Source organism: Rattus norvegicus, chromosome 5 (assembly GCF_021556685.1).
Source record: "Rattus norvegicus strain SHRSP/BbbUtx chromosome 5, alternate assembly SHRSP_T2T, whole genome shotgun sequence".
Lineage (NCBI taxonomy): Eukaryota > Metazoa > Chordata > Mammalia > Rodentia > Muridae > Rattus > Rattus norvegicus.
In genome coordinates, this window is record NC_141538.1 from 119,610,292 (window position 1) to 119,627,026 (window position 16,735).

A 16,735-nucleotide genomic window follows, 5' to 3' on the forward strand; every position below is an offset into this window, starting at 1 on the left:
GTGTAGTCTGCCTTGTTTTTTGAAACAGGGTCTCTCAATGGCCTAGAACAGGTCTGCTTGCTAAGCTGGCCAACTAGCAAATCCCAAGAGTCTGCCTGTCTCTGTCTCCCCAGCACTAGGATTCAAAGTACATTCCGCTTCCATCGAACTTTGTGTGTTGGTGCTGGAGACCTAGTTTACTTTCTTGTGCTTGTGTGGCTAGAACTTAACCAACCAAGCTATCTCTGCAGTACCCAGAAATTTTTATTTGGGCTTACAGTTTCAAAGAGTTCAGTACATGATCATTTGGTCCCATGTGGTTGGCAAAACATCATGGTGGCAGAGGTGTATGGCACAGAAGCTTCTTCAAGGTGAACAGGAAACAGAAGAAACAGACATGAAGAGGCCAAAGCAAGACATAGCCCCCAGGGAGGCTCCCTGTGCACTATTTCCCCTAATTAGTCCCCATTTCCTATCATCACCTCCCAATTACACCATCATATTATGGATCCATCAAGAAAATTAATCTCATTATGTCAAAACCCTCATGATCTACGCTTCTCTAGAGATGCCCTCCAAGGCTGGCCCAGGTGTGCTTCACTAACTACCTAGGCCTATTAATCCAATCAAGTTGACAGTCAAGACTATCACAGCTGTCTTTGAACTATGATCTCTAACTAAAGAGCATGCTCAGAACACCTTCCTTCACTGAGCATGCTCAGAACACCTTCCTTCATTGAGCATGCTCAGAACACCTTCCTTCACTGAGCATGCTCAGAACACCTTCCTTCACTGCGCATGCTCAGGAATGCACTCACCCCTAAAAGCCTGGTTTACATGAGTACATACAGGCTCTAGAAAAAAAAAAATCCACATTTGCTCAACAAAGGCAAAATTTAGGAAATAAATTTCATGTTCTCCTTGCCTGCTGCAGATAATAAATCTTTCTCCATTCTTCTTGGCTCTGCTTGTCTTGGCATGACACTCATTGACAGATGAAGTCATTATATTGTTAAACCACTGATACCATGCATCCTATACATGCAAGGAAATGCAGGCTACAAAAGACAAGACCAAACAAGGGAGTAAATTAATCAGGGTGGCAGCATACCAATAGAGAAGAAAAACCTTCTTTTAACTGCAAAGAGCTTGATTCAAGCCATAGGGAAGGCCTATGACTATAAACATTTTCTTTGGCAGAAGCATAAGAAAAATCACAGAGCAAGTTCCTCTGGCATAGCAGTACGCAAGAGCTAAGGATAGAAACATGGCGGAGAAACATTCAGTGCAGTATCAAGAGTCTGGTTTCTCGAGCATGACATGGTGACTCTCTTTTTTTTTTTTAATATTTTTTATTTATTCACTTTTTATTTGAGTACAACACTGTAGCTGTCTTCATGCACACCAGAAGAGGGCATCGGATCCCATTACAGATGGCTGTGAGCTACCATGTGGTTGCTGGGAATTGAACTCAGGACCTCTGGAAGAGTAGTCAGTGCTCTTAACCACTGAGCCATCTCTCCAGCCTTGGTGTCTTTTCCTTCAGTAATAGCTTCAGAGTCGCTGAGGACTCACTGTAATGGCGGGAATCTGAAATGTGCTGCACAGGCTCCTGCCTTCAACACCAAGCCCCAGCTGTGGCACTATTCTGAAGCTTTAAAGGGTAGAGTCTTGCTGGTGGGAGGAAGTCACTAGATGCGGGCCTCTGGAGGTCCAGCCATGGCACATTTCCAACACCTTAGACTAAGCCACTTCACTACGCCATTCCTGCTGACAGACTTCAAACCTCTGAATGGCTGAGTGAAAAAACATTCCCACAATTGTTTCTGTCTTGGCAACACCAAGTAACTGATACGACTGACTCTGTGCATGCCATTTATCCCCTATTTTGTATAAATATTTCAAAACGAGTTATTAAAAATACATATTCTCTAATTGTGTTGACATTTTCCTATCCAAAACTATTTTACTGGGACTAAAGAGATGGCTCGGTGGTTAAGAGCACTAGCTGCTACTGCAGAGGACCCAGGTTTTATTCCCAGTACACACATGGTGGCTCACATCCCTGTGTTAGCTCCAGTTCCAGAGGACCCAACGCCCTCCTCAGTCCTTTAGAGGTCCCAGGCATGCACATGGTACACAGACATTCATGCATATAAAGTAATACTAAAGCACTCAAAACACATTAAATAATTTGATTGTTTTGAAAGAACTATCCTTTTGTGGTAAGTGAATACTACTATAGTGGCTACAATTACAATTGGCTCCTAACAGGAAGAAAAGCCTGACAAAAGCCAGAACTCCATCTTACTTAGGCTAACCCCTTCCAGAAGAGTCCGCAGTAATACAGTAATACAGTAATACAGTAATACAGTAATACAGAGTGCTTAGAAAATGCTCAAGAGCTGAAAGGAGAAGTAAGAACAGAGAACAAAATTCCTAGTTCCTTCCCTCAAAAGCAGGTAATCACTGATGTTAGGCTAGAAAGGAACAGCTGGTGGGGCTCCCTGAGGGTGGAAGCCAACCCCCAGCCTCAGCCCACGGCCCAAGACAGTGTGGGATAGAGAAAGGAAGTAAATAGTGTGCGGGAATTTGGAGAGTGCCTAGCCTTATAAGACTCCAGAGCTCCAGATTAGTAAACCAGTCTATGAGTGCAGATGGCTAAATTCATCTGAGACAGGGACTGCCTCTGCTATCACTCTAGAGTGGCATTTGCTGGGGACAATCTGTCTTCATCAGGGTCTAAACATTCACTCATCTCTTTCAAAGCCTGGTTGACCTCAATTACATACCAAAGAGGATTTCTTAAAAGCTAACATTTACTACAACACTCTGATTTAATGTAAAAATTTTTAAATAATTTTAGATATGTAATCTGTTTACTTATCACAAAATAATTTCTATCTTTAGTATATCAGCAAAAGGCTGGTTTCAGGGAGTTACTGTGGAAACAAAGGCAATAAGATTTTGCAAGAAAGAGAAAAAACAACAAAACACTGGCATAAGAAAAATATCATTAGAACAAAATATATAAAAGATACATGCATTCATTAAAAATTCACTTACAAGTTTTTCTTTAAAAAAAAAAAATGTGTCTCGGGGCTGGAGAGATGGCTCAGTGGTTAAGAGCACTGACTGCTCTTGCAGAGGTCCTGAGTTCAATTCCCAGCAACCACATGGTGGCTCACAACCATCTGTATTAGGATCCGAAGCCCTCCTCCGGAGTGTCTGAAGACAGCCACAGTGCACTCGCATACATTAGTAAAGAAATCTTTTTAAAAATTATCTCTCTCATCACTATTTCCAAATCCACAGTGAAATCCCTCAAATGTAAGTGCTTATCCATTTAATACCCTCATGGATATACTTTATACACAAAAAAGAGAAAGAGCAAATCTTTATTTTTAGGTGTATATGCATTTTATTTACTATCTTTTCTTCATAAGTTATATTTGGAAATATTTCCCAATCAGCACATAAAATTAGTAATTTGAACAACACCTGTCAAGCACTTGCAGAGTGTCACATTAAACGTTACACTCACTATTCAGGGACACCCCATGGAGCAAGCACTACACTCTCAGGGTCATTATGGCTACGCAGCTAACTAGCAATGGTGAAAGATGTGAGCATAGAGAGTCCACAGCTAAGCTACTCGGCTAACCCACTCTACGTCCATTCTGTGGGTGAACTGAAGTGCATGTAACAAGCCTATCAGTGACCATCAGGCTGCTTCTGTGTCCCCAACATTCTCACTAGAACGCTTCTGCAGACATTTTTTCCTAAATGGAGAAGTATGGGTTACTTTTGTCTTTCTTTTGGGCCTCTCATATTTCCACATTTTCTGAAACAAATTATCTCATGGGAAAAATAGGTTTAGAAACTATAAAATAACAGGCCTAGCATTAAAAATGATAGAGAGGGGCTGGGGATTTAGCTCAGTGGTAGAGCGCTTACCTAGGAAGCGCAAGGCCCTGGGTTCGGTCCCCAGCTCCGAAAAAAAAGAAACAAAAAAAAAAAAAAAATGATAGAGACAGGGTTTAAGTTCAAACCTATAATAGGCCTAGCTATAAACAGCTGTCATTTCAGCACTTTAAAAGTTGAATCAGGCTCTCTCCTCCAGCCGAGCAAGATGCCCAAAGGAAAGAAGGCCAAGGGGAAGAAGGTGGCCCCGGCCCCCGCCGTGGTCAAGAAACAAGAGGCCAAAAAGGTGGTCAATCCTTTGTTTGAGAAAAGGCCTAAGAACTTCGGCATTGGGCAGGACATCCAGCCCAAAAGAGATCTCGAGTGCTTCGTCAAATGGCCCCGCTACATCAGGCTGCAGTGGCAGAGCCATCCTTTATAAGCAGCTCACAGTACCTCCTGCCATCAAACAGTTCACCCAGGCCCTGGACAGGCAAACAGCGACTCAGCTGCTAAGCTTGCTCACAAGTACAGGCCAGAGACAAAGCAAGAGAAGAAGCAGAGGCTGCTGGCCCGCGCTGAGAAGAAAGCTGCTAGCAAAGGGAACGTCCCAACTGAGAGACCACCTGTCCTCCGAGCAGGGGTCAATATAGTCACCACCTTGGTGGAGGACAAGAAGGCTCAGCTGGTGGTGATTGCCCATGATGTAGACCCCATTGAGCTGGTGGTTTTCCTGCCTGCCCTTTGTTGAAAGATGGGGGTGCCCTACTGCATCATCAAGGGAAAGGCCAGGCTGGGGCTCCTGGTCCACAGGAAGACATGCACCACTGTTGCCTTCACACAGGTTAACTCAGAAGACAAGGGTGCTCTGGCTAAGCTGGTGGAAGCTATTAGGACCAATCATAATGACAGATATGACGAGATCCACCGCCACTGGGGAAGCAATGTCCTGGGTTCTAAGTCTGTGGCTCGCATTGCCAAGCTGGAAAAGGCAAAGGCTAAAGAACTCGCCACTAAGCTGGGTTAAATGTACACTTAAGTTTTCTGTACATAAATATAATTATAAAATTATCTTCCAAAAAAAAAAATAAAAAAGTTGAGGCAGGTGGATTGCCATAAGTTCCCGGCTGCTTGAACTACAGTGTAAGGCATTGCCTCCAAAAGAAAAAAGTCACACACACACGTGTGTGTGTGTGTGTGTGTGTGTGTGTGTGTGTGTGTGAGAGAGAGAGAGAGAGAGAGATGTGTACATAACACAGCTATATGATGTAAATATAGTATATATTATAGATAAAGACACACACCACCTGCACACACTTCCATGGAACCAAGTTTCCAAAAGCAAACAATTCTGGTTATAGTTCATGTTAATTGTTTCTCTATTTGCCCAAACTTCACTCAACAACTCAGGTAAAGACAGTGAAAAATGCCTAATGTACAAACTAACAGATAAACAGGAACACTGCTGGGATAGCCTTTCTTCACACTGTGTGAAGGTATCCCTCTCCGTATTCTGAACTGTTAATTCCGCAGAAAATTATGTGCTGGCAGGATTCTGGTGCTGTCATTTATAAGGCCTATCACCAGATTTTCTATGTTGTAAATATTTGTCCTTCCTTACCTGCCTAAAGGCAATCTAGAAATGTGTCAGAGGTTGTCTCGCCACTGACAAAGACCTGATGGCCAATAGTGAAGCAGGAAGTAGAGGGTGGAACTTCCAGGCAGGGGAGTGATGCAGGAAGAAGGAAAATCAAAAGCCAACATGGAGGGGAACAGTCACGGACCAGAATAGAGCAGAAGCAAAGAGGTATAGAGTTAGTCCCGTGGCAGATAGCAGGCTAGATGGGTTAAGTTAGATGAGTTAACTGAGAAACTGCACCAGTAAAAGGCCAAAGCTTTAAACTTTATTAGCAGCCTCCATGTCTTATTTATACCACTGGTGGGTCCAAGAAAGTTGGCTATAAGACATTCCAAAAACTAACAGATTAACAGAGCACTCCAGTGACAGCCACCATTGTTACAATCTATCTCATGTCTTTCCTGAACGCTGAACAGAACTCTAAGACACTGTCTTTGGGTTACTTTTATGTGAACTTGTCTAAAGTCTTTAGGATGGACCAGGCTAGGATGTAAACAGGACAGAGAGAGTCCTTCTGCTGGGTGACTTCAGGACACTACGTGTCAAAGCCTTACAAGGTACTATGTTAAAAAGATAAGCATGTCTCCAACACAATGATTTTTATAGGGCATTTCAGTATGTCTTAATTTCCTCTACTAACACACAGTAACAACACTGTTCCCCACTTTATAGAACATCTTAAATTAGAATACAGAAAGGAAAACAAAACAAAAAAAAAAAGCACCTGTGAATGTTGGGGCTGACTTAAAATTAACATGTGGCAACAGGAGGGAAAAGAAGTCTACAGTAAAAAGCCAGTCCTCCTCCTCCTCAAAAAGAATCTTTAATTTAACCCATTTCTTGAGTCTTAAGAATCATCTTGCCTACAAGCATATAAATTATAGTGTTTAAGTTAGATACATTAGTTGATAAATCCTGGTTTATTCAAAGTTTTTTGGTTTTGTTTTCCTAATTTTTTAAGATCTCCCTCTGTAACCCAGGCTGGCCTAGAATCCCTCTGGCATCAAACTCATGAGATCTTCCTACCCCAGCTCCAGTGTGCTGGGGATACAAGCACAAGCCACCTAGCCTGGCTTATTCTAACTTTTAAATGCTTCTCAAGCCTGCGTGCTGTCCTATCCTTTCCTACAGTATTCGACTATAATTCATAGCATACTTGTAGTCAGCAATGGTGGTGCACACCTTTAATCAAGCACTCAGGAAGCAGAGGCAGGGGGATCCCTAGGAGTTCAATGCTAGCCTTGTCTGTATAGTAAAATTCTTTCTGAAAAAACAAAACAAACAAAAAACTCCATTGTGAAAATCTGAACATTCTTTTCCTTAGATCATGAAGAGGTGAGGGTTTCTGCTGGCTCAGCATAATGCTGGAGGTTCTAACCAATGAAACGGGGAGGGGAAAAGCAAGTGTGCAGAAGAACAGAAGGGAAACCACTCCAGTCAGACCTACAACACGAGGCTGCCGTTCTCAGGAGGCAAACCCTAAGTCCCCAGCCCTAAATTATAAACCAGCCTTAGTGGAAGAGAATGAAGGAGCCATGAGACATAATGGGTATGGAGAACTTGCCTGCACTCTATACTACATTCCCAGGGGAGACTGCTATAGTGACAGTCCCCTTATCAAAATCCCAAACCACTGGGAAACAGGTCTGCCCACGGAACCCACCTGTTATGCTGGCACAGGCTGAGCCTGAGCTGTCCCTTACTGGCTGCGAGATGAAGATAAAAACGCTTTCTCCATGACTCAGTCAGAAAGAAGAAAGAGGGAAGAAATGCTCTCAGGATGGATTACACTGGCAAAAGATCTATCTCCCTGAGGCCAGCCGAACACAAGTTACAGGTGGTCGTAAAGACCATTTCCCACCACCAAGTAGAACCAAATACTGGAGTTATTTTGTGAGGAAAGGGAAAAGATGGTAAAAATGGGCAGATTTCGAGAAGCCTTGGTGACAGGACACCATCTGACTAACAATGAAAGCACACATCACAAGACAGCAAGGCTGCTAGACATCAGCACAATCATTAAATGCTTGCTGCAGGGCTGGAGAAATGGTTCAGCGGCTAGAGCATCGATTGCTCTTCCAGAGGACCCAGGTTCAATTCCAGCATCCACATGGCAGCTCACAATTCCAAAATCTAACACCTTCATACAGGCATACATAAATGCAGGCAAAAACACCAATTCATATAAAATGAAAGTTAATTAATAATAAAAAGAAACACACACAAAATGCTTGCCACACAAGAACCTGAGTTTGACCCCAGTACCCACCTAAAAAGCTGGGTGTGTCTTCAGTTTGTTGTAAGATTATGTTTCTTAGGTATGTCAAAAGCTACACCCATAAAGTCTCCCCAACACGACTACCTGAACATAAGGTGAACAAGGACAGTAAAAGACGGAGAAAGCTCATGACACCTCAACCCTACACAAAGAACTACACAACTAAGGAATGCCAAGAGTGGGAGAAAGTCTTCCCCAGGGAAGGCCACACCAATCAACTATCCAAACCCAAATGGGCAGCCCTGAAAACAGACAAACAAGTGACATTATACAGACTGAGCACGTATTTATTTACAAATATGCATGCATGTTTGTAATGACAGTTAATGAAAAAGAGAAACCATGAATTTGAAAGAGGGCAAGAAGAGGTGTATGGGAGGGTTTAGAGAGAATAAAGGATGGAGAGCAATTGAGAACAAAGCCCGACAGTAACCTCTGGCCTCCACACATGCACATAGATAGACAAAATATAAGACACACACACAAACACACAGTGGGGGGGAGAATAAATAAAATGATTGATTTTATGTTGTGTGTGTGTGAATGTATTTGTATGTCTGAAAGTGTTTATACATGTGTTCCTGTGGAGGTCAAAGGTCAACCCTGGGTGTCATTTCTCAGGTACCATCCACCTTGTTGTATAAGATGGGGTTTCTCACAGATTTGAAGATCCCTGATTAAGCTATACTGGCTGGCCAGAGAGCCCCAGGGATCAAACTGTCTCTAATTCCCCAGCATTGGGGTTACATATGCATGCTACTATGCATGGCTTATTTATGTGGGTTCTGGAGACCAAACGTGGGTTCTTGTGCCAGCAGAACAAGTACTTCACAGACTGAGCCATCCCCCCTTCCCCCAAATTAACTCTGAAGAGAATCTGCCACTTAGTATATGGCCAGCACTCTTACCTTCCTTCCCCTCTTTAGAAACCCTGTTTGGTAATGAATGTACTCCTTGAGACCCAAGTGGGGCTGATCTCATTACACTCCCTCCAAGTCAGGGAAAGGCAAAGACCCGAGGACTGACTAGACTCTTCTACATCCCTGAACACTGCAATTGGTTCAGGGAAGTACATCCACCTGAAGCAGACAGATGACTGAGCTCCGGATAGGAGCTGAGCCTACAGAGCTGCCGAATCTCACCGCAACTGTTTTGGTTTTGGTTTTGTGTAAAATCTGAGATACAAAGACAGCAGCCCTACTGCCAACATTTGCATCACCTAATCCAAAATCATCAACTAACAAAGTGAGCACTTCTTTGTTTCCCTGAATGGATTTCATTTGAGCTTCTGTAATTCCATTTTAAAAATTCCCTTGGTTTAAAAAATAAAGCCAGTGAAAAAGTAACAAGATATGGAAAGTGGCTGCCAGAAAGCCCACATGACTCAACAGCACAGAGCAGGACTGACTGGGACGCTGAGGTGCCTAGAACAGGAGTAAGTAAGTGCCCTCCCTCTACAAAATGCTCTACTGATCTAGGAGCTCTTTCTCTGTGCACACTCTGTGGCCAACAAGCACATCTGCCAAGTGCACACACACACACACACGCACGCTCGGTCTCGCGCTCTCGCACTCGCTCGCTCTCTCTCTCTCTCGCGCTCTCTCTCTCTCTCTCTCTCTCTCTCTCTCTCTCTCTCTCTCTCTCTCTCTCTCTCTCCAGGTCTTTGTGAAGATGTGCCTCCACCTTCCATCACTTCTTACCTTTCTGAGCCTCACCCTACTTTCTCTTGTTCCTGGGATTATATTTCCCAAACAAAGCCTGAATTCTCATCCTTAGCCTCTGTTTCTAGGGGAGGAAGTCTAAAAGAATTTCTAGAAAGAAAAGAGAAGAAATGTAAAGAAAAAAAAGGGCTGGAGAGATGGCTCAGTGGTTAAGAGCATTGACTGCTCTTCCAGAGGTCCTGAGTTCAATTCCCAGCAGTCACATGGTGGCTCACAACCATCTGTAATGGGATCTGAAGATGGCTACAGTGTATAATGTACTCATATAAATAAAATACATTAATTTTAGGGAAAAAAAAAAGAAAACATCTCTCAGCAAAGACAAAAACAAGCAAAGTAATAGCCATAGCAAACCCACAGAGTGTAAGCACTAACTTAAAACTGAACTAACTTTTCAAAACTTTCTCTAGAAAGGATGAAAAATAAGCCATAGTGGGGGAAGCACCATCCGAATAATACATGATTAATACATTGACTGTATGTGAAATACACAAAATCACAAAGGAAAAAAATGGGAGGGGATGGCCACAAAGATTTAACTAGGCAATTTACAAAACAGGGCATTTCAATAATCAATAAACACACAAAGCAGAGTTCAGCTTCATTAATAATTCAGTAAATAAAAATTAAAACTTTACTGTGAGCTAGCATCATGAATCCAGTACACTGACAATCCAACACATTTGCATTATACTGCAAAACTGGGCAGCACCAAGGAGCAGCAATCATGTCTAAAGCAACACTGTTATAGGGCAAAAATCACTTTAAAGAACAGCTTCGCCTCGCCTGAGCCTGATAAGTAAAACTGCCACAAATGACAGCATACTTCAGCCAGGAATTCCAGAGTTGACCATCCCCGGGAGCAGTAGTTCTCAGGCGTGGCACAGCAGATATCCTGCATAGCATTATGATTCATAAAAGTGGCAAAAATACAGTTCTGAAGTAACAAATGAAATAATCTTACGGTTGGGGTCACCACAACACGAGGAACTGTATGGAAGGGTTGCAGCATTAGGAAGGTTGAGAACCACTGCTCTAGAGAAACGTAAGCATCGACGGTCCCAGCATAAACATACTGTCTAGAAATCAGAAACTGCGTCATGGCATACTTACACAATAAAACTCTACAAAACCACAAAAAAAATGAACTTCACAATATAAATTTTAGCAAAAGAGAATAAAGGAAACAAGCAACATAATACGATTCAAATACCTTCTTTAGAGAAGAAAACCTCTATTGCTTAGAAATGCATCCACAGATGAAAAGACCAAAACAGGAAGTACAGGCCGTCCCTCCCCCTCCGCACAGTGCACTGGGAGCACCTGGGGATGGGTAAGCTCTATCTGCCTCATTGGTTTTTAATTTTTAAATTATACTTGCTATTTCTCGAGGAAGTATGAAAGGAATATAAATTACAAATGAAAACAATGGAATAGTTAATGGTAGGGTACAGTGAAAGCACCTCTGACCAGAGAACAAGGTGTAATCTAAAGAATGAGTCAACAAGAGAGAGATCAGATTACAGAGAACCTTAAAACACAAGCAAACCTTTGGAGTTCCCTCTGACAGAAAACTGTACTCTTATTGAAAGCTGTGTGGCAGGGAGCCTGTAGCACGTGAGAGTAAGAGTGCAGAGAGCCTGGGTCCGTGATTGCCTAGGGAAGTGTTGACACATACTTGGAGGCCGCACTGAGGTGGCAGTCAAGCGACCACAAGGTACCGGACTTGAACAGTCAAGACCTGATCTAGCAGTATCTTATTGTTTGCCTTTTTTGTTTCTTATCCCAAAATCAGACTGAAAGGCTTACTCATTATTGTAACTGAAGTTCATTCTCTTAACTTATGGTGAATTGGAGGGGCAAAGATGAGAAACTGGGAGAGGGGCATAGCCCCTGAAATCAATGCTAAGGCAAAGGGAAGGGTCAAGGGTTAAAGAAACACAAAGCTACCCATTCCTGAGACAAAGCAGGAAGTAGTCATGATGATGGCACATACCTGAGAGAACAGGGACTAGAAACACCCGTAGTTGGTGGCAGCTAGGAGTGTAGACAACTCAATAGGTCTGTGTTTTACAACTGACACTGGCATTAGTCTTATGACAGAAAAGAAAGGTCTCTTAAAAGGGATATAAATGTTAGAATGGGAAGGCAAAGTGTAGAGCCAAGGTTCTGAGGAAAGTGGTAAGAAATAGGCTTCAAGATGTGCCTAGCACATCGGTGTCTAAGACAGGATGACCAGAGTCTGAAGCCAGCCTGGCTACACAGGGAGACCCTGTCTCTGTAACAGGAGAGGGGAATCTGGAGTAATCTCTTGTGAAGGAAGATGGTAATAAAAGGAAACTGAACTGTTCTGGTCTCCCTCCAACATGTGGCTTAGAAGGTACAAAGAAACTAGGCACTGAGCACTAACAATTAGTGGGGTAAGGGATTGGCCAGGTTCAATTCTAGCACAACAACAAAAAAAAAAAAAAAAGGAAGGGAGGAATGAAGGAAAAGAATTATCAAGGACAAGGTGAAAAATAAAGAAAGATCAGGGAAATCTGAGTCCACAGAGAAAAGTGGACGGTACAGCTGGTAACATATGAAGAAAACCAGACTGGGTTCACACAGTCACAATCACTAAAAGGTAAGAGGACATCAAGCTCAAGCCATTAAATAACACTACATTCGGTCCTGACCGAACAAACACACACCTGACCCCCCAAAAAAACACAACAAAAACAAACCAAAAGCTTAATTTTCTGCTTCCCGGCAAAAACTACAGCTAATCAAAAATGGGGAAACAAGAACGTGCGCATAAAAGCTGTGACGTTAACAGTGACACCTGGGGATCCCGTGAAACAGGTGTTGCACCAAAGTACAAATAAAAAGTGTGGAGGTTGGGGATTTAGCTCAGTGGTAGAGCACTTGCCTAGCAAGCACAAGGCCCTGGGTTCGGTCCCCAGCTCCGGGGGGGGGGGGGGGGGGGGGGAAGTGTGGCAAGTACAATCAATTGGTCTGAGGCCAATCTGGGCAATGCCAGCACTGTCTAAACGCTCGTCTGGAAAGCAGCACTGCTACTAGCAAGTAATACCCTGGCGACGCAGCAACAGCTACCATTTCCTGCATGCTCCCTTTCAAGGACCTCAAGGATGTTCGGCCATTTAATCCTCACCCCCACTGTGTGGGTGGGGGCTTCTGGAAACCCAAACGAGGTCCGATGGAATGTTCAGAACTGCCTAGCTACCGCGACATGTAGGCTGACTTTCAACCGGGGCAATGTGGCCAAAACCAATATTCTGTCCTCCACTGTGTGCCTCTCTAGGTTATAAGGATACGAACCTGGTAAAAATGTACACCAATATCCATCCTCTTACTGAATATCTGGTCACAGGACAAAATGATCCAAATGAAACCCTACATCGTTAATCAGAAATCAGTTAAAACTTCATAAACGTACAAGCCTTGTCCCCAAGAAGGAGAAAGATTAGAGAAGAGGTGATTTCTTGATATGGGCAAAGTGCAGGGGGCCTTACAAAGCTGAGCTAAAGTAAGCCAGCCAATCAGGTAAAGAAGAAGAAAGAACTTTCTAAAATCACATCCCAGCCTGAAAAGGATAATGGCCTTCCATGGGAAAGGCTGAAAAAATAGCTCAGCCAGAAAAAGCTGACTAGATGGTTCTTTATAAAGACTTCCAAACCATCCTGATCTTTTTTTTCCCCTAATGTTTCACACAGCAGTAGGTTTTTACAGAGCAGTGAATTTCATATATGCATATATTATGGAAAAGACTGTCGCTCTGAAGAAAAGGTCTTAAGCCTCGTTTCATAAACATTGCAAAAATGAAATAGCTGCTATTCTAAATAGCACAAGGCTTTATTCTGAGCACTTTGGAGGTACTGGTTTCTTTAACCTCATAGCAACCCTATGAGAAAAGTTCTAGGGTTGTCACCATTTTTAGGACAAACAAAAACGGAATCACGTAACTTGCTCAAGTTTATTCAATGAGCAGCAGGGGCCAGGCTGTCAACCCAGAGTATCCCCAGAAACACTGTGCCGTGTTTCTGCTGGCAGGAAACTTAAAAGCACAGCTCTCATTTCTCCAGAAGTATTATTTAACGATACTCAGTAAGGAGGACAGTACTCATTCGCAATAGATAACTGCCAATTGCATTCAGCATTCTGTCCTTGGGTTTCAATACAATCCTATCAGCTCCTCAGGCTTCACTCACAATCTACTTCCTGATGATTCTGAATTCGAGATCCCCAGTCTCTCCCATGCCTCAAGCTGGTACCAAAAATCCTATACATTTACATTTAAACGCTATGTGAGCCCTCAAAGCCAAGATGTCTAAATCTGAATCCTCACTTCCATCCAACCGTATTCCTCATTCTTAAAGCCCCTCCCCCTGTGCACAGGGACCTGAGACTCAGTCCATCCTCCAGCTGGCTGCACAGCTGGAAAGCCGGTGGCAGGGACGCTGCACTGCCCCACTCGTCCTCTCTTCCCACAGGCAGTCAATCACTCATCACTGCATGTCCACCTGAATGTCTCCTCCAACAGCACAGGCTTCATTCCCCTGCCCTAATTGTGTAACTTCCAGGATTCTCCCGACCTGAGTTTGAGGCTCTTTTCCACAACAGAGTCTATTTTCTTTCTTGAGGCTAGTCCTGTTTCATCTGATTTCCATTCACGGAAAAGAGGCACTGCCTGTATTTCATACTTTACCCTCAAAGGTGTACTTACTTAGTGAAAGGTGAACTCTAGATCTGTTTGGAAGAAATGTACAAAATGTGTCCTTTAATGGCATGCCTTAAGACCCAAAAACAAACAAACAAACAAAAAAAAAAAAGGCATACTTTCCAATCCCAATTACAAACGTTATAGTATGGACAATGCACTATTAAGCACTTTATACAAAAATGACCATTCAAAATTCACAACAATCCTACAAGCTAGATACCAGTATCTGCCATTTTTTCACAAGAGACGACTAACATGCAAGAGAATTTCAACAACCTGGTGAAGGTCCTGATTTTAAAAACACTCAGTATTGGAATTTATATTAGTCTGCCAAGAGCACCCATAGTCCCTAAGAACTTCTTTTATCTCTTAAGAAGAAAATGAAATCCATGTTTTAAAACTCAAAATAAAACTCATTTACACCTGATCTTGGCCAAAGACAGAGGTGCAATGAGATGTTAGTTTTAAATGGGGGGGGTGTCCCAAAAGCCTTAACATTGTGGGGGTCCGGAAGCTAATAAAAGCTTCTTTTCCGACATATCCAAAAACCTTCTACAAATAGAAACAAGCTAAAAAGATCCAGAACCACAGAAATATATACAGCCATCAAAAATTTCACCTGAATGTTACCTTTCTTTAATCCTAAATCGTAGAAATAAGGCTTTATTGGTACAAACAAACAAACAATGCATAGTTCCTTAACCATAAGTACATCCCATAGTTAAATTCTACAAACATCCTTCCATTTTTTTATCTGGACAGGGAGGTAAACTGCTGGGAAACCTTATCCTGGGTGGGTGGCTTACTCCTAGGATATGAACGCCAGGCCCACGCATAAAGCACAGTGCGGGTCGGGTCATCCATCTTCCTCTGGGGCCAGAGAAAGAGTGCCCACCAAGCCCACGGGTAAGTGGGGTGCTTCCATGTCTCGTAGCCCACAACTTTGCACTGCGGCCTTAGTGTGCGTGTGCAGGCGTGGGTGCGGAGCCGCTGGGGCGGGCGGGGCGCCCGGGGTGCTGTCAGCGGTGGCGACAGAGGTGCGAGAGTGTGCGCCGTGGCCTCTTCGCCAGTTCCTTTTGTTGGGGTGCCGGGAGCCGGGGCGTGGGCGTGGAGCGCCAGGGAGGACGCGACTGAGGACACAAAGAACCGCCGAGCTGCCGCACGCCCTGCGGGCCTGGCGAGGCGCAGGCTGCAGGCCCAGGACCGCGCGGCAAGGCCCGTGGGCCGCGCCACACCCACCCTCCCACCCCCGGGGCCCGGCCGGGCTCCCCACCGCGTACCTGCTGATCTTCTGCGCGAAGGCGCGACGCTCCGCCATGGCTGCGGCGGCGCGGGCCGGGCGGCCTCTTCCTACTACTCCTCCTCGCGCTCCAGCTCGCGCTCCCTCCCGCGCGCTCGCCTGTCCGCTCTCCGGACCCCACCGCGAGGCTAGGCCGGCCGCTGGAGCCCGGAACGAGGGTACCGTAATGCGCCGAGGAGGCGCGCAGGAGAAACTTCTCTCCGCCCCCGCCTCCGCCACCCCCCTCCGCCCCTCGCGCCAATCCCGGCTGCAGGCCGGGCTGGAAGGCCGCAGTAGCCGTCAGGAGCCGATGGGACGCTGGGCGTGGAAGCGGGCCGCGACCCTTCGCTGCCCTGCCTTCACGACCGGGAAGACCCACGACGGGGGCCGTGGCAGCCGAACACGCACAGAGCTGGGCTTTCCCCAAAGGGAAGGTTAGGAAATGGAAAGGGCCTTGCGGCCGGGAATGGCTGAGCTAGGTTCCTGCAGCTCCCAACTCCAGGCAGTTTAAAGCACCTTTCTTGCACGCCCCGACCTCGTGAGTGGAGTCTAGCTGGAGAAACAAAGGCTCTTCTTTGTAGAAAGAACTCTCCCACAAAGGTGATGTGATAATCGCTGATTTGTGGTGCATAGTCAAGCTTACACGCATGATCTTACTTAATCTCCACAACAGCTCTTTGAAGTAGATTTTCTCCATTTTAGAGAGAAAAATTCTCTCAAGAGAAGCTGTGACTTGCCCTTGGGTCACACGTGGCAAACTCTCCCGTGAACCCGAGACCCAGAGCCAAGGCCTTTATCTCCGATAACAGTTATCCCTGTAAAGAATTCTCTTGTGAGTCCTTTACAGTTACTCTGGCATCTCATATGTATGCGTATATGCATCAGATGAACTGTTTTCCATCCTTTTGATGTTCTATAAATAGACTCTATCACGGAACCTGCGTCCCTTCTGGTCTAATGCATTGGTTTCTGAAATTGTGAAACTAGGAAAAATCCCTTGGCTTCCTGTGGCACCTTCCCTCCTAAATATTGTAAGAATTTAGTATACCTTATTTGCAGTTACTGAATGTCCCCTATGTCCTTGTGGAGCGTGTTAGATTGCCTCTCACCGCAGGGAAAACCTGCAGCTTGAAGCCTGGTCACTTGCCCAGTCACACAGAATAGAAAGCACTCTTTAAGTGGGTCCATGACTTCCTGTCTGTATCCTAACCTG

General features: G+C 44.5%; 1 protein-coding gene and 1 long non-coding RNA gene across 9 annotated transcripts in view; both read right to left on the bottom strand.

Annotated features, from left to right (window-relative positions):
* The window catches only part of Dock7 (dedicator of cytokinesis 7), a 183,874-nt gene extending 168,171 nt beyond the window's left edge, over positions 1-15,703 (bottom strand). For 6 of the 8 annotated variants that reach the window (XM_087549058.1, XM_087549057.1, XM_087549054.1 and 3 more), the window contains exon 1: positions 15,524-15,662. In XM_087549058.1, coding sequence (XP_087405184.1) covers positions 15,524-15,561 — 38 coding nt within the window. In that variant the 5' untranslated portion in view covers positions 15,562-15,662. 8 annotated transcript variants of the gene reach the window in all.
* LOC148005934 (uncharacterized) lies at positions 1,344-5,703 on the bottom strand. The gene is made up of 2 exons (XR_015620990.1): positions 3,168-5,703; positions 1,344-1,423 (listed from the first exon to the last, which is right to left on the bottom strand). It is a non-coding gene; the product is annotated as an uncharacterized LOC148005934 (long non-coding RNA).
* Positions 15,704-16,735: the final 1,032 nt, after the last annotated feature.